Source organism: Empidonax traillii, unplaced genomic scaffold (genome assembly GCF_003031625.1).
Source record: "Empidonax traillii isolate 1590-97213 ecotype Southwest subspecies unplaced genomic scaffold, ASM303162v1 scaffold844:size270376, whole genome shotgun sequence".
NCBI classification, from domain to species: domain Eukaryota; kingdom Metazoa; phylum Chordata; class Aves; order Passeriformes; family Tyrannidae; genus Empidonax; species Empidonax traillii.
In genome coordinates, this window is record NW_020956037.1 from 137,861 (window position 1) to 152,234 (window position 14,374).

The 14,374-nt window shown below is 38.6% G+C and overlaps 1 protein-coding gene across 3 annotated transcripts in view; it reads right to left on the minus strand.

The window, feature by feature from the left end:
* Nucleotides 1–3,111: 3,111 nt before the first annotated feature.
* The window catches only part of P2RY8 (P2Y receptor family member 8), a 53,090-nt gene continuing 41,827 nt past the window's right edge, over nt 3,112–14,374 (minus strand). For all 3 annotated transcript variants that reach the window (XM_027902125.1, XM_027902124.1, XM_027902123.1), the window contains one exon: nt 3,112–4,699. In XM_027902125.1, coding sequence (XP_027757926.1) covers nt 3,558–4,631 — 1,074 coding nt within the window. In that variant the 5' untranslated portion in view covers nt 4,632–4,699 and the 3' untranslated portion in view covers nt 3,112–3,557. The remainder of the gene's footprint in view (nt 4,700–14,374) is intronic.

Sequence of the window (14,374 nt, forward strand, 5' to 3'; positions counted from 1 at the left end):
GCAGAATTCTTTCCTACCTACATTACATTGTCTCTTTTCTGAGATGAACAGTCTTAAACAATTAACTTGTAAGATTTTATAATAATTTCCTAGATCATCCCATATGCCCTTATCTTGGTCTTTTCCAGTCCCTGTAGGTGCTATCTGTGACAATATTGAATATTGTGTGCAGTTTTGGGCACCGCAGTATAAGAAAGATACTATGCTCTTAGAGAGCATCCAAAGGAGGCAACGAAGATGGTAAAGGACCTTGAGGGGAAGCCTTATGGGGAGAGACTGAAGTCACTTGGTGTGGCCATGACAATATCAAGTTTTAAGATATACATTAAAAAAAAACAAAAAAACCCAAAACAAAACAAACAAACAAACAAAAACCCCAAACAAAACCCCAAACAAACAAAACAACAACAACAACAACAAAACAAAAAACCTCGACAGGTATGCAAAGAAAAAAATCAATCTTCAAATTCCATGGGGAAAATAAGAGACTGAAAACAATCTAGAAATCTAAAAAAAAGCACAATAACAATGTGAAACAGAGTAATTTTATTCCATAACTCAGGTTCCCTGCCCTCTTCTATGTTTGGAAGTTTTTCACACATGGCAGGTGAAAACAAGGGAATGAATCATAAATCACATCCTTTTTATTTTTTATTATTATTATTATTATTATGTACACAAAAGTTCAAGCACATTCATAGATTACATTTCTATACAATAATTAAAAAAAACCACAACACAATAAACCCTCCAACCTCCAAAACAAACAGAAGCATTCTTGTCTTCTCTGTAAAATTACACTAACTACAGAGTAAGCATGTTTCCCAGGGCTCATATTCTCCAAAGTGAAGCTAACATAGACATGAACTTCTCAATAACCTCACAAATTGCAATCTACATTTATGTGTGTATATATATGTATATATCTATGTGTGTGTGTGTGTGTGTGAATGTCAACTCACACCCACTGTCCAAGGAAGGTAGAAGTCATTATTCTCGTGATGCCCCAGAGGAATGTGTTTCCAGGATCAAAGAACAATATATTGGGCCACTTTTAAAAATAATTTATTCTCTTCCTCTCTAATCAAAAACTCTCCAAGCCTTCCCAGTATACACCATCAGACTCAAAAGATTGCTGTTGTTCAGTTCATTTTTATATTCCTTTCTCGAGGAACAGTCCCACTGACCTAAATGGGAATGTCACCTAATCTGAGCTAACCAGAGGCTACTTAATATGAAGTTGTACCCGAATCTGTACCTGAGGCATTCTCCCTATTTATTTTTAATCATTTTCAGAAGAGACCTGAAGGGCTACGTTGAGCTGTGTGAGGATGGAGGGATGGAAAAAAGAACATTTTCAATTAGTTGTGAGCATCCTTTTCTCTTGCAAAAGGAGCATTTCAATATTTTTCAAAATATAACAGTTGAGGTCCAAAGTGGAAGGTTTCTTCCTTTTAGATCTTTTTGGTGTCAGTTACACTTCAGGCACATTGAAGAACATTTTAGGAGGGACTATACACTCACAGGTCAGGTTCAAGATCAAACAGAGCCTGCATTAGAGATAGGAGAGGTAATGGTTTTCATTGTAAAAATATTTGCATATTAAAAAAAAGAGATATATTTCAGTATAACCTCCAAAAAAGTTTCTCCTGCAGCAAAAATGCTGAAAACAGTTAAACAATTTTGACAGTGAGAAAGCTTGAATTCTGTGAAAGCAGATGCTGAAGAGTATCTTTCAGGCAAATTGATGGGAAGGTTTAAGCACCTCACATATCACTGAGGTTGGCCTTGTAGGCAGAAAATGTGAAGATCAATTAAAACTAACACTTGAAATGTCACAGAAATTGAATGTTCCCATTGGCTTTACTAGGTCTGGTAAAGTAGTACTAGTTCCACTCGTGTTTATTCTTCTCCAAAAACTGATGATAGTTTAGCAGAAGGTAGGACACATAAATATTTCATGGTGCATTTTGTGGTTTTCCAGCATCTATCATGAACACATTCATGGTGAGCAGTGGTGGAAAATTGTGTTCAGTTATGTTATACTGAAAGAAAAATGACAGACTTTAAGGACCTTGGGTGTTGCAGTGCCACAAAAGGATACTGTATAGCTTTGTCTCGCTTGTGAGGGAAAACTTGTCTAGCACTCTCAGATGTATTTTGGCTCTCCACTATCAGTGAGGGCTAGAGGTAGGCAAAAAGCTGTAAATACTGCAGGAAAAACTTTGCCTTTTTCTTTCCCCAGTGTATGGTCTGCTGTTGTCTTTCCAAGCACACAGAGAAGTGAGAAGAATTAAAAGAAAAACATGGCATGGTATGTGCAAACAAGCTGGAGAAGGCTGTTTCAGAGAAGCATTCCAAACATAGGACTGCACAATCCACCTACTGTAACCTATTATCAGGGTATTTGGTACAACTTTCATTTTCATGCCTTACTTTCCTTTTTCTCTTCTTCTTTCTGTTTGCCTGCCTGAAAGATATCTGTTTCTGACATCTGGCCATAGGGATGGGTTTTCAACTGGTTTCTGCTGGCACAGAATCACTCTCCAGTCTATGGCTGAATTCTCAATCATCCAGCTGAAAATCTGGTTATTAATCCACACCATCACTGTAAGGAAGATAAAATCATTGCCCATGCATTATATAAAGCTAAATTCTCTGCTAAGAGGGATGGCTCTTCTACATATAGCCCAGAGTACATGTTAATGTGAGAAAATCTGTGGGGTTTTTTTGTGGTTTTTTTTTTTTTTTTTTTGTTTGTTTGTTTGTTTGTTTTTTAAAACTGCTCCCTGCAGTCTTGAGAAATTAATAACTTCAATAAATTAAAATATAATCCACTCAGCAGCTGAAGTAGTTGCAAACATTATTAGTTCTAGCTTTCCTTCTATTGCATGAGATATATTGCTGTATAAAATTGAAATAAATAGTATGCGTCAACCTAACCTTTTCAAATGTCAGTGTGGTTTGGTTCTGATAAACTGTTGGGTGAGTGTTGTGGTGAATTCACAGTGGCTATGCATTATGAATTAACGGTAAAATGACATGCTACTTTTATTCATTCTTTTATAGAAATACAACAAGAGAGAAAGCAATACATAAAAAACCCCAAAAACCAAAACAAGCAAAAAAACCCCCAACAAACCCAAAGCCGAGCGTGTTGCTTAAAAAAACAACCCCCTTGCCCCAAACTCAGCTTCAGTGTATGCTCCAATTCATGTACAGCAATAGTTCACAGTCACTGAGAATCATGAGTCTTTGGTTAAACACTATCATACAACTTGAAAGTAACTTTTATCCTAAACTTATCCCTTGGTCTCTTGTGGTAGGGCTACGTCCAAGCCAACCCCTAATTATTAATGTTGGGTTTGCTTCAGTGCCTTTTTGAATAAACTCAGTTCCTTTAACGCTTCCATTTCTTACCAGAAAATACTGAAGTAGGATGTGCAATATAAGTATAGATTGAGTTCTGTCACAAAAGCCAGGTATTTTGAGAGTAGCCAATCTTCTTTGTTAACTCATGAATCTCACAGGTGTCTTTCTTCCAGGGATGTCTAAAACTAAAAAACACTTTCCTGCCTTTGCAAATAGACTTTTACTCCCTCTAACCCGTCCAGAGGTCCACTTGACATTGACCTGGCTGACATGGTCCTGCCGGAGAATAAACTTTCTCTTCTGTTTTCTAAGCTGTCGCTGAGCAGTACCTTAGGGCAAAACAATTGCATGAATTTCTGGTAAAATTCTTTGGATGCAAAATAATAAATGAAGGGATCTATGCAGTTGTTGAAGCAACTGAGGCACAAGGTGAGCTTGTAGGCAGGATACAAACTGCTCTTGTAAAATAGGCGGATGATCACATGTGCAATTAGGATAAAGTTGTTGGGGGCAAAGCAAGTGATGAACACCAGTAGGACAATTGTCGCCAGGTAGATGGATCTAGTCTTCTGCCTGTTACCATATCTGTTTGATGTCTGAATTAGCTTCCGAATGATGCCAATATAGCATCCAACTGTTACAATGAAAGGGATCAGGAAGAGCAGGACAAATAGGGTGAGGAGAAAAGCTACCCAGGCTGCAAAGTTGGGCAGCATATCCCATTTTAGGACATCAAAACAGGTTATAATCCCCAATTCTTTCACTTCATAGGTCAAATCTGTGCTTTCTAATGGGTAGAAGGCTAGTAGCAAGAAAATCCACATAGCTAGACAGGCAGCAAAGGCATATCTTTTTCTTCTCCACTTGATCAACTTCATCGGGTATACCACACCCATGTACCGCTCAATGCTGATGAAGGTCATGGTCAGTATGGAAGAATACATGTTGGAGTAGAACATCACAGTCACAAGGCTGCAAAGAGTCTTGCCAAAGGTCCAGTGATTGCTTTGGAAGTGATAAGAAATCTGGAAGGGAAAGCAGCTGGCCAGCATGAGGTCCGTGATGCTTAGGTTGATCATGAAGATAACAGAAGGTGTTTTGGGTTTGATGTGCCAGCAGAGCACCCAAAGGGAGAACAAGTTGCCAGGGATGCTGATCAGAGCCACCACTGTATACACAACTGGGAGGGTGATGGAGACAGTTTTATTCTGGAGCATTGCCAGCGTCAAAGCGTCCAGGTGGGATCCGTTTTTAACCATTATTCACAAGTGGGTTGTTGATCCCTGTAAGTCAGCTGGATCATGTCATGAACACTTGGCTTCAAAACCTGAAGGAGAAATGTTAAGTGAGAAAAGCAATACATCAACACAGAAATTAAGAATATAGTCCTTCTAGTAATGAACTAAGTCGTTTGTCAGATTTTCTCTGAATGTACTGAATCTACTAAAATTACCTTCTGAAAACTTTCTCCTCCCTCCAAATCACAGTGGTGTTTTGCCAGTCTCACCTCTTCCTATCTTTAAATAGCTACTTTTTCCCTGCTAAATGGCTTTCTAATACTTAGAATTATAGAATCGTAGAATCATTAAGGCTGGAAAAGACAACCAAGATCATCAAGTCCAACCTTTATACACATAACACTAAGTGCTAAGTCCAGTCATTTCTTGGACACTTCCAGGAATGGTGACTCCACTGCCTCCCTGGGCAGCCTGTTCCAATGCTTGACCACCCTTTCAGTGAAGAAATTCATCCTGATGCCAACCTGAACTTCCACTGGTGCAGCTTAAGGTCATTACCTCTTATCCTGTCACTTGTTACTTAGAAGAGACTGAAACTCATCTCACAACAACCTCCTTTCAGGTAGTTGTAGAGAGTGATAAGTGAGCTTTCTCTTCTCCAGACTCAACAACCCCAGTTCCCTCAGTCACTCCTCATAAGACTTGTGCTCCATACCCTTCACCAGCTTTGTGGCCCTTCTCTGGACGGACTCCGGCACCTCCGTGTCTTTTTTGTACTGAGGGGCTCAAAACTAGACACAGTACTCAAGGTGCAGCCGTAACAGTGCTGAGTACAGGGGCATGATCACTGCCCTGGTCCTGCTGGCAACACTATTCCTGTTACAAGCCAGGATGCCATTGGCCTTCTTGGCCACCTGGGCACACTGCTGGGTCATGTCCTTCCAGCTGTTGACCAGCAGCATTCCCAGGTCCTTTTCCAGTGGGCAGGTTCCCAGTCACTCTGCCCCAAGCCCATAGTGCTGGATGGGGTTGTTGTGACCCAAGTGCAAGACTCGGCATTTCACCATATTGAACCTCGTACCATTGACCTCAGCCCATCAATCCCGGCTGTCCAGATCCCTTTGCAGTCTATTCATTATCACACCTCTTACGTTACTGTAACATAAAGAAAATCACCTATCACAAACTGAAATTAAATTGATGTCTGCATGAGAACACTAGGCCATAGATTTTCCATGAGCTAAGTCCATCCTATCCACTCTAGATGTTATGACCTTGATTTTTGTGGATTTTTCTGACTTTTTCTCCCCAACTAAACAGTGATCAATTTCAAGTGCTGAAGTTTTCTCTTTGTTGTTTTATTTTCAGCTTAGGGAAAGGAGAACTGTGGGAAGACGGCTGGGGATAAAAATTATAGGAAAATGAGAAGTTATATTCATGTCCTAACAGAAGTTATAATGGTACAGAAATTATAGGGTAAAATGCAGCTGCTGCTCCCTGGATGGAATGCAGTTGGCAGCTCCACTATGATTCCCCATACAACAGTAAGCATCTGCTAAGGGGGATGGAACAGAGGGTGAAGCACAGGGTAGACCCCACAGCCAGGCAATGGAAAGACTATAATGGAAAGACTCCATTGTAACTGCTGGGATCAGTTGAAGGGCTGAACCTGTCTTCTTCCCCATAGGCACATGCACTGGGTAAAGGCCATATTCTGTGTGTGATGAATACTTTATTTGGGACTAGAGGTTGTCTGTGTATTGCTTTAAATATGTTTTTGCAGTCAGATGCCTTCACCAGTAATCTTTAAACCTTAACCTGTCACAATTTTATACTAATAAAGTGTGTTATTCTATGAACTAGTGTTAGTGTTAGTGTGAGCCTTTCACAGGCCCAGAAGTTGCCAGCTGCAAGTAACACACTCAAATGAAGCACAAAGATCTGCTGTTGTTGTGTGTCCCTGAGTAAGTCAGTTGAACCACTCTCCGATCCAGCAGGACTGATCAGTCAAGCGTACCCATAAGACGACACTCACTGACTGTTCAGGCACAAGGGTCTCCATTTTCCTGGGGCATTGACAGACAAATAAAATACTACAGGTCGAGGACATTTCCCCACACTCAAGGGCAAGAGAATCTCCCCTCTTCACACGACAGGAACATGTAATCCATTGTTTTTGGTATATTTATAATATAAACAATATAAATAAAAACAAACAAACAAACATGAGAACAAGGGACAGATTGCAGTTTGGACTGGTTTACAGGCTAAAAGGACCAGGCTTAAGAAAGAACAAGCCATCTTCTAGTAAAAAGAAAAGCTACTGAGTTTCAGTTTCTGCGACGTAAGTTTTTTAAAAAAGTTCTATTTGCAGCTGTCTTATTTGCACCACCTGTAATCCTCCAAAATTATTTTCAGCTTTGCAGCCTGCAAAGCAAACCCGTGCTTTCACTGTCTGGCTTGTATAGACCTTTCTTGACCGTTGTAATAGCTTATGGTTTAGCTTATTTATTTTAAGCAGCATAGTAGCATTCAGCAGCTGCAGGCAAGAACCGGTGCCTCAGTGTGCTACATGTATGCCTACTTTCATTAAGCTGCAAGTGCAGGGATGCAGTTTCACAAAAGTACAGGATTGAAAAAGTGAAGAAATGGCAATGAATGTCTAGATCTAGAGTAAGTTTTGTGAAGAGTGACATAGGCATCTGAAGAGGTGCCAGGCCAAGTCAACTGATAACTATGGGCAAATCTATTATGTTTAATACTGGCAGAGAGAAGGTTCAGACACACAATCCTGCTTGTGGACTCTGATCACCTGGACTGTTTAACACAAGTATCTGATTACAAGACAGACCTGCTGTAGGAGGTCAGATTAAAAAACAAAGGTGCCAGTTTATTGGTGTCACTTAACCTCAGATCTACTTAAAAAAGACCTTTAATTTGTGTGGTCATGGGTCATGAATAGTATAATAGGTCAGTCCGCAAAGAGGTCAGCCCTTGGTGCTGGCAAACTCTACAGCTGGAAATAACCATTCTGATAAAACTTGTTTTTTTTCTGACAGAGGTTCTTATTGAGTAACTTGCTTAGACCTTTCACAAAGGAATTGTTGATGATTCCTGAGATTTAGTAAATGTGAAGTCTCTAGTGAAGGCTGTAGTGCAGTAGGGAGATACTCTACTAAAAAACACCCTAGCACAGATCCAGAAAATCACAGTGCAGCAGCAAGCAGCTCAGTGGTGGCCTATTGGTGTTCTTTCTTTATCTGATCAAGTTAACATAGTGCTTCAAGAGTCAGCTAAAAATATTCAGAAGTGGTGAAAGTCTGTATCAAGCAAATGATGGTAACTAATGTTGCCAGTCTTTCAGGAGCTTCTAGCTGAGCTGTTGAAAGCCTAGAAAAAAGGAACATGAAAAGAGGATTGCAAAGAAGCCGGAGATGTACTACTAATATATCACGCATATGACACCAAGCAAACTTGGTCTCAGTAATGAAGTGATCATCAGATGTTCACAACTGCAAAAAGCCCTCTGAGCCAAATCATTTGCAAAGGAGATTCAGTTCTTGTCAGGGGAGCTATATCAAGAATGAAACTAATTCATTTTTTCAGGAGAACTTGAAAAAGCACTAGCTGTCATATAACTCTTGGAAAAAAATCTTTAATGCTCTCTATTTCAATTTCCCATAGCAAATACCTGTTCATGAACTCTATAGCCTCAAAAATCCTTTTCAAATGGCACCTCTTTGTGCCTAAGAACCAAAAACTTCTTGAAACAATCAGAAAAAAATATCTATATCAGAGTATGTACACAGCTCTAATAATATGCCTTTGCAAGTGAAAGTTATGTGCTATCACAGACCCCTAATTCCTATTCCTATAGAAATTGTAGATACTTGGGGAAGTAGGAACATAGGTGAAAATTTCCATTATATCTGTCTCACTGGTAATAAAGCTATTGTATAAGTCTTACATTTTGTTTTGTGTTAGGCCTAATCACAAATAAATTTTCATCTATATTTGCTTTTTCTGAGAATACATCTTGATAAGAAGGAGATAAAAGATTCACACATAGATGCTGCAGAATACAAAACAGTGTCAGCATTCATGGCCTGGCTAAAGGCAAGTTTTATGCACTTGACTGTTGGTCAAAACTAAATACCTCCAAATGTAAGCACTTCTTGAATTGGAGTTAAAAGACACAAGACTTTGTGGTTAGATGTCTACAAGAGCTCTCCAAAAAATCAAAAACCTTGGCATGGTTTTCGCTGATAAAGATGCCCATCACAAGGAGCAAAAGAAGAATGTTGTGGTGATTCCTTTAGAGTCTTCTACAGGGGAGAAGAAGGCATGAAAAGCATTCAAGACTGATGAAGCAATTCATTCTTTAGGGCCAATAGCCTCCTGGGGAAATGTGGAGCACAGAAAATCCTCCTTCCAACTTTGTCTTTCCTTTTGCCATATTCTCTCAGGCTCTAATCCTGAATTCCTTGCTCAGGAAAGCCTGGGCTAGAAGAAATTCCTGCTCTGATTCACCCTTACTTGTGATGATTTGCTTTTTAAATGTCCACAATGTGCTGGTTTTGGCTGGAGTAGAGTTAATTTTCTTCACCGTGGCTGGTTTGGGATTATGTTTTGGATTTTTGCTGAGCCTAAGGTTGATAACGTAGAGAAGTTGTGCTTACACAGAGCCAAGGCCTTTTCTTCTTTTCATACTGCAACTCTGGCGAGGGGACTGGAGATGCATTGAGATTGGGAGGAGTCACAGCTGGCACAGATAACCCAAACTGATCAAAGGGATTTGCTGAACTTGAACATTCACTGAAGTGTTTCTCTGAAAAGCACCAGCAATGCTTTAGGAACATTAACTGAGATGTGTTACAGAAGGGCACAAAGGTATTCCAGCCCTTATGATATCATGCTCAGTGGGAGGAAGAAGGAGGAAGGAGGGGACATTTGGAGTGATGGTGTTTGTCTTCTTAAGTCACCATTACTGCTCTGCTGGAGATGGCTGAACACCTGCCTGCCCACGGGAAGAAGTGAATTAATTCCTTACTTCGCTTTGCTTGTGTGCACAGCCTTTGATTTCCCTGTTAAACTCTCAACCCATGAGTTTTCTGGCTTTTACCCTTCTGATTTTCTCCCCGATCCTGCTGGTGGAGGAGTGACTGAGCTGCTGTGTGGGGCTTGGCTGCCGGTTGGGGTTGACTCAAAACACCAGGTTGAGCTGCTGGAACCACAATGTACCATTTCAATGTACTTTACCTCTCCCACTAATGTGTTTTTTGGGCTTTAGTTAATGCTATATTTACATTTTGTTCAGGGTAACTTTATGTCTTTCCCTTACTGCAACCACAGTCTCTGTCTGTCTCTTGTGGTTTAATTTGAAAATGTCATACATCAAGACAGAAAGCAATATCACTTTAGAGATTTTAAGTCTCCTTATGTTTTATGAGTTTTTTTTCCTTTCAATTTCAGGTTTCCAACACAATTCAAATCACTGAAGCTTGCATAGATTTTCTTCAAGAGCAACTCTGCTGCAGGATTATTTAAAGATCTACCTCCAGCTCAGATTTCACATGCATAACATATAAAAATATAGCTCTGTTACATGAATATCCCTGTTAGAAATACTTTTTATACATTACTTTTGTTTTTTGGGAGAGCTATATTTAAACTACAATAGACAAGTGAACATACAGGTAGACTGAAACAAAAGCTCAATAAGGATTCTTCAAGTGACATGATCCAGTCTTAAGGACAGTTACAGCAGTCCTCAAGCTCCTGATGTAGAAAGAGAAATCTTAAGCTTTTCTGCTGGCTTCATGTCAGAATCATTTAGCGAATGGGTGTATTTTAGTTTCATATTAGGTACTAAGCACCTACAGCCTCTGGAGTAACACACACGAAATCCATGCAGGATTTTTTTGCTGCTCTTTATACTCACCGGTCATGGCACTCTGCGTAGAGAGCTCACTTGGAAACTCAGTAGCATCAGGTTTTCACCCAATCTGTAACTGTAAACAAAGGTGAGAGATGCTTAGTGCTTTTTTGACTGGAATAGTGATTCTTTTCCCTTCTATTGTCAAAAGATGATAAATAAAACATTAAAAGGTATACTGAAAATCACACAGTAAAAAATTGAAGGACAACTGTGTTATTTCTTTGCTATGGAAGAGTAACAATAAAGATGTGTCTAGTTTTTTTAAGAGAACTACTAAATAAAACTGGTATGTTTTCTCTCTTACATCTGTTATCTTCCTGTTTTCAATGTCAAGTGCACCTGTGAAAAACACTGAAAAGCCTGTGACCCAAATGAAAACAAGAATTGCCAATTTATAAAAAGTTTTGTGATTTGTTTTGTGATTTGAGATGGAAAAAATAAATGTCAAAATGTATCACGAAGCAGAAAGCCTTTCCAAACTTATTCTGTTCCATAATGTTTGGTTCACTACCTGTTAAAGTGCAATTGCATAGGGGAAAATGGTCTTATTTCATAAATTCTTTTATATTTTTACACTTCTGGAAAGACACCCTTCTAGCTGAAGAGTGTAGGATGGCCTGTTTCAGATTACAGAAAAAACAAACTGAAATGCAATTTCAATTCAACTGCAAACAGATTCATAATGAAGCAAAGTGAAAGCACAGATTTTACTGTAAGCACTTAGAAAATGATATTAATAGTTTTTAATCGATGCAAGTGGGGCTGAAGAATGTATTTTGTTTTTTCTCAAAAGAGCTCTTTTTAGAATTTTTAAAATTTATTTTATTTCTCATTTACTCAGTTTAATACTATTAAAGGGAAAAGTGAAAAACACTTTGATATTTAGATAGAATAAGGGGTTTCAATATGAGGAACAAGAAGGAAAAGTGCCCTTCTGTAACACATCTCAGTTATTGTTCCTAAAACGTTGTTGGTGCTTTTCAGAGAAACACTTCAGCGAATGTTCAAGTTCACCAAACTGAGGAATGTAAATGAGTTCATCTCCAGTTGTGTGTTTCTTAAACTGAACTTGGGCCTTACCAAAAAAGACTGCAGGTTTTGCCTCGATGATTCTTTCTTATCCTTGCAATGAACTTTCATGCAAATTTTAGCTTGTAGGATTAGATGACCACATCTCTAACAGCCACGAGTTTGGTTCACTCAATCAAGATGTGAACGTAAGTCTTCTAAGAAACTTCTTTGTAGTTGGGCTTCCCTGTCCTTTTTGATGATTTTTTTTTCTTCCTATTGTTTTGTTCTGAGTAACATTATTGCAAAGATACTGTTGAAGAGCCTGTAATTATATTGTCTCAAAGGCATTATTTGATGCTAGGCTTTACCTTACCTTCTTTTAAGAATAAATATATTTTGGAAATACGACTTCTACCCTCAGTGCACTTGTGTGTGCAAGCATTTCTGAGCAAACTAAATGAATCTGAAAACATATAACTAGCTGCAATAGTCCTGACCTTCTGTGTCATTTAGCTTTAGAAAAATAGAAGTGTTCTCTATTTCTTATTTTTCATCAAAGATTATTCAGGAAAAGGACATAAGAAAACCATATGTATGCCTTCACTGCAAAAGATAACATATTTTTTACAATGAGAGACTTACGTAATAACTACTATATTAATCAAAAGCTCTTGTGGAGACAAACTTCGGTCTTTATCTTAGTATACCCAGTCAAAGTAAACCCTATGGTGGTTACAGCTCTAACCTCAAATGGTCAGGACAAGGTAAAACAAGAGTGTCTTCTCTCCACAAAAATTTCACATTGAGAGGTAAAAAACCCTCTATTTTTTCAGCAAGAAAATATCAAGACATTACCAGTTTTCATGTAGTGGGGGGGGTACCTGCCTCCATCTGTTATCTGTATCAGTCCAGACAAAAGCAACTTTATTAAAAAGTGAAGGAAAATAATCCTAACATTTCTGGCTGCTAGAGAGTGCTTCTATTCTCCATCTTGAGAGAGTGCAGGTGGGCAGTTTCCAAGATTGAATCAAAAAAGTATTTAAGACTAAATATACAGATGACAGGCAAAGAAACTCCCCGAAGGAAATATGCACTAAATCTTCAGAACTATCTAAAGCAGTAAAATTAACTGTACATAACTACCTTTGAATTTCCTGAACTGTGCAGTGTCAGTCCTGGACTGTGCAGTTTTGCTAATAGTTGAATTTTAGTTCACTCAAACCTTCACCTTTTCTAACCATAAATCAGCAATGTCAGGATTCTATGCTGGTGTTAGCAATGTTCACCCTATTTTAGCTAAGATTTGCATAAATACAGCCACTATTGTCTATGTTAATATGCCAGTTCAGTGTGAAACTCGTCAATGTGGTGTTTAAAAAGTTCATTTCTGCAGCAGTCAGGTTTTTGAGAATGGTAAGTTTGTGGGCCAGTATTGACAAATACTGCAATCTCTACATCTAAAGTGTGGTTTTGTGACTCAAGTGCTAGTTACATTACAAAATGAAGCAGTTTGCACTTTTCTTTATCAGTGTCCAAGAGAGTTTTTAAACATTCTGTGAGCAAAACCTTAGGCCAATTGAAACCAAAAACTCCACTGATAGATTTTCTAAGCTGGTTTAAATTTCAGAGTAAGCATCCTAAACTGGGTTTAAAGCAGTTCCAATTTATGGGCTACTAGCTAAAATATTATATATATGTTGTTGGTCTTTCCTACATACACAGATGTTGTAAGCTTGATTTTTTCACTGCTGATATTTTAGAAAGGATTAGCAAATCTAAGGCAACATGAGAGTTCAATGTAAGAGCTCAAAAATTCATTCTATAGGACTTGCAGTCCTCTGTGATCATTGCTCCTGTGCATACTCATATCCCAGCAGCACAGCGTAGCTTGCCTCTTGGTGAAACAATGCTATCTTGCACATATCGTGGAGGAAGAGTATGCAAACAGTTCCTGAAATATTTCTGATGCCTGGCAGGGAACCTTTACTTCAGTGGACCACAGTTTTTGTCAGATGGTAGACAAACAGCTTGCAAAGCTGCTTTTAACTACTCTGGCAGACATCCTGTGTGATGTTGAGTTATCCTGTGCCAGAGGACCCTCCTGCAGGTACCTTGCCCTTGAGTTATAGTATGATGATGAAGATTTATGTTTTTATAGAACTTTGACCACGGAAATGGCCAGATCAAGTTGAAATTTAAATAACATATTAACTGATTTCCTTTACAACTTTAAATTTTTAGATATTTACTATGCCCAGGATTGATAGACAGGGGCTTCTGGTCAGCATTTACTTCCCACTACAAGTAATTGCCTCACATAGCTGTTGTGAAAGTCAGAGGAAAACATGTAGTTGCCCACTTCCTTTTTGACCTCAAATTCCAGGAAAAGAGTTTAGGTGTATTGGTACAAGGTGCTTGTGGTAGACAATTTGACAGATTCCTAAGAGAGAATCCCTCAATCTTCAGAAAACTTAGTGGTCTTACATTGAATCTGCATGGTCCAACAGGCATTTTACAATAAAGAATATATATATCAAAACACACGAGTATATATATATATCTATATATCCTATTTGAAATCTGTACTTTATATCTTTTCATCTCTCTTTTCTGTGAAATATTGGTTGAATGTTTTCTCTCCTGTTCAGTCCACAAAGGAATTGAGGTAGAGCTGCATGTGTGCTCTTGAAGATTATCTTTTGAGATTAAAAGAAAAATACCTCAGATGTTGCTTTTTCTCACATTTGCACTAAGGATATGACAGTCTGTAGCTGTTGATTGATTTAACATATGATAGAGTCCACAAACAGAATGG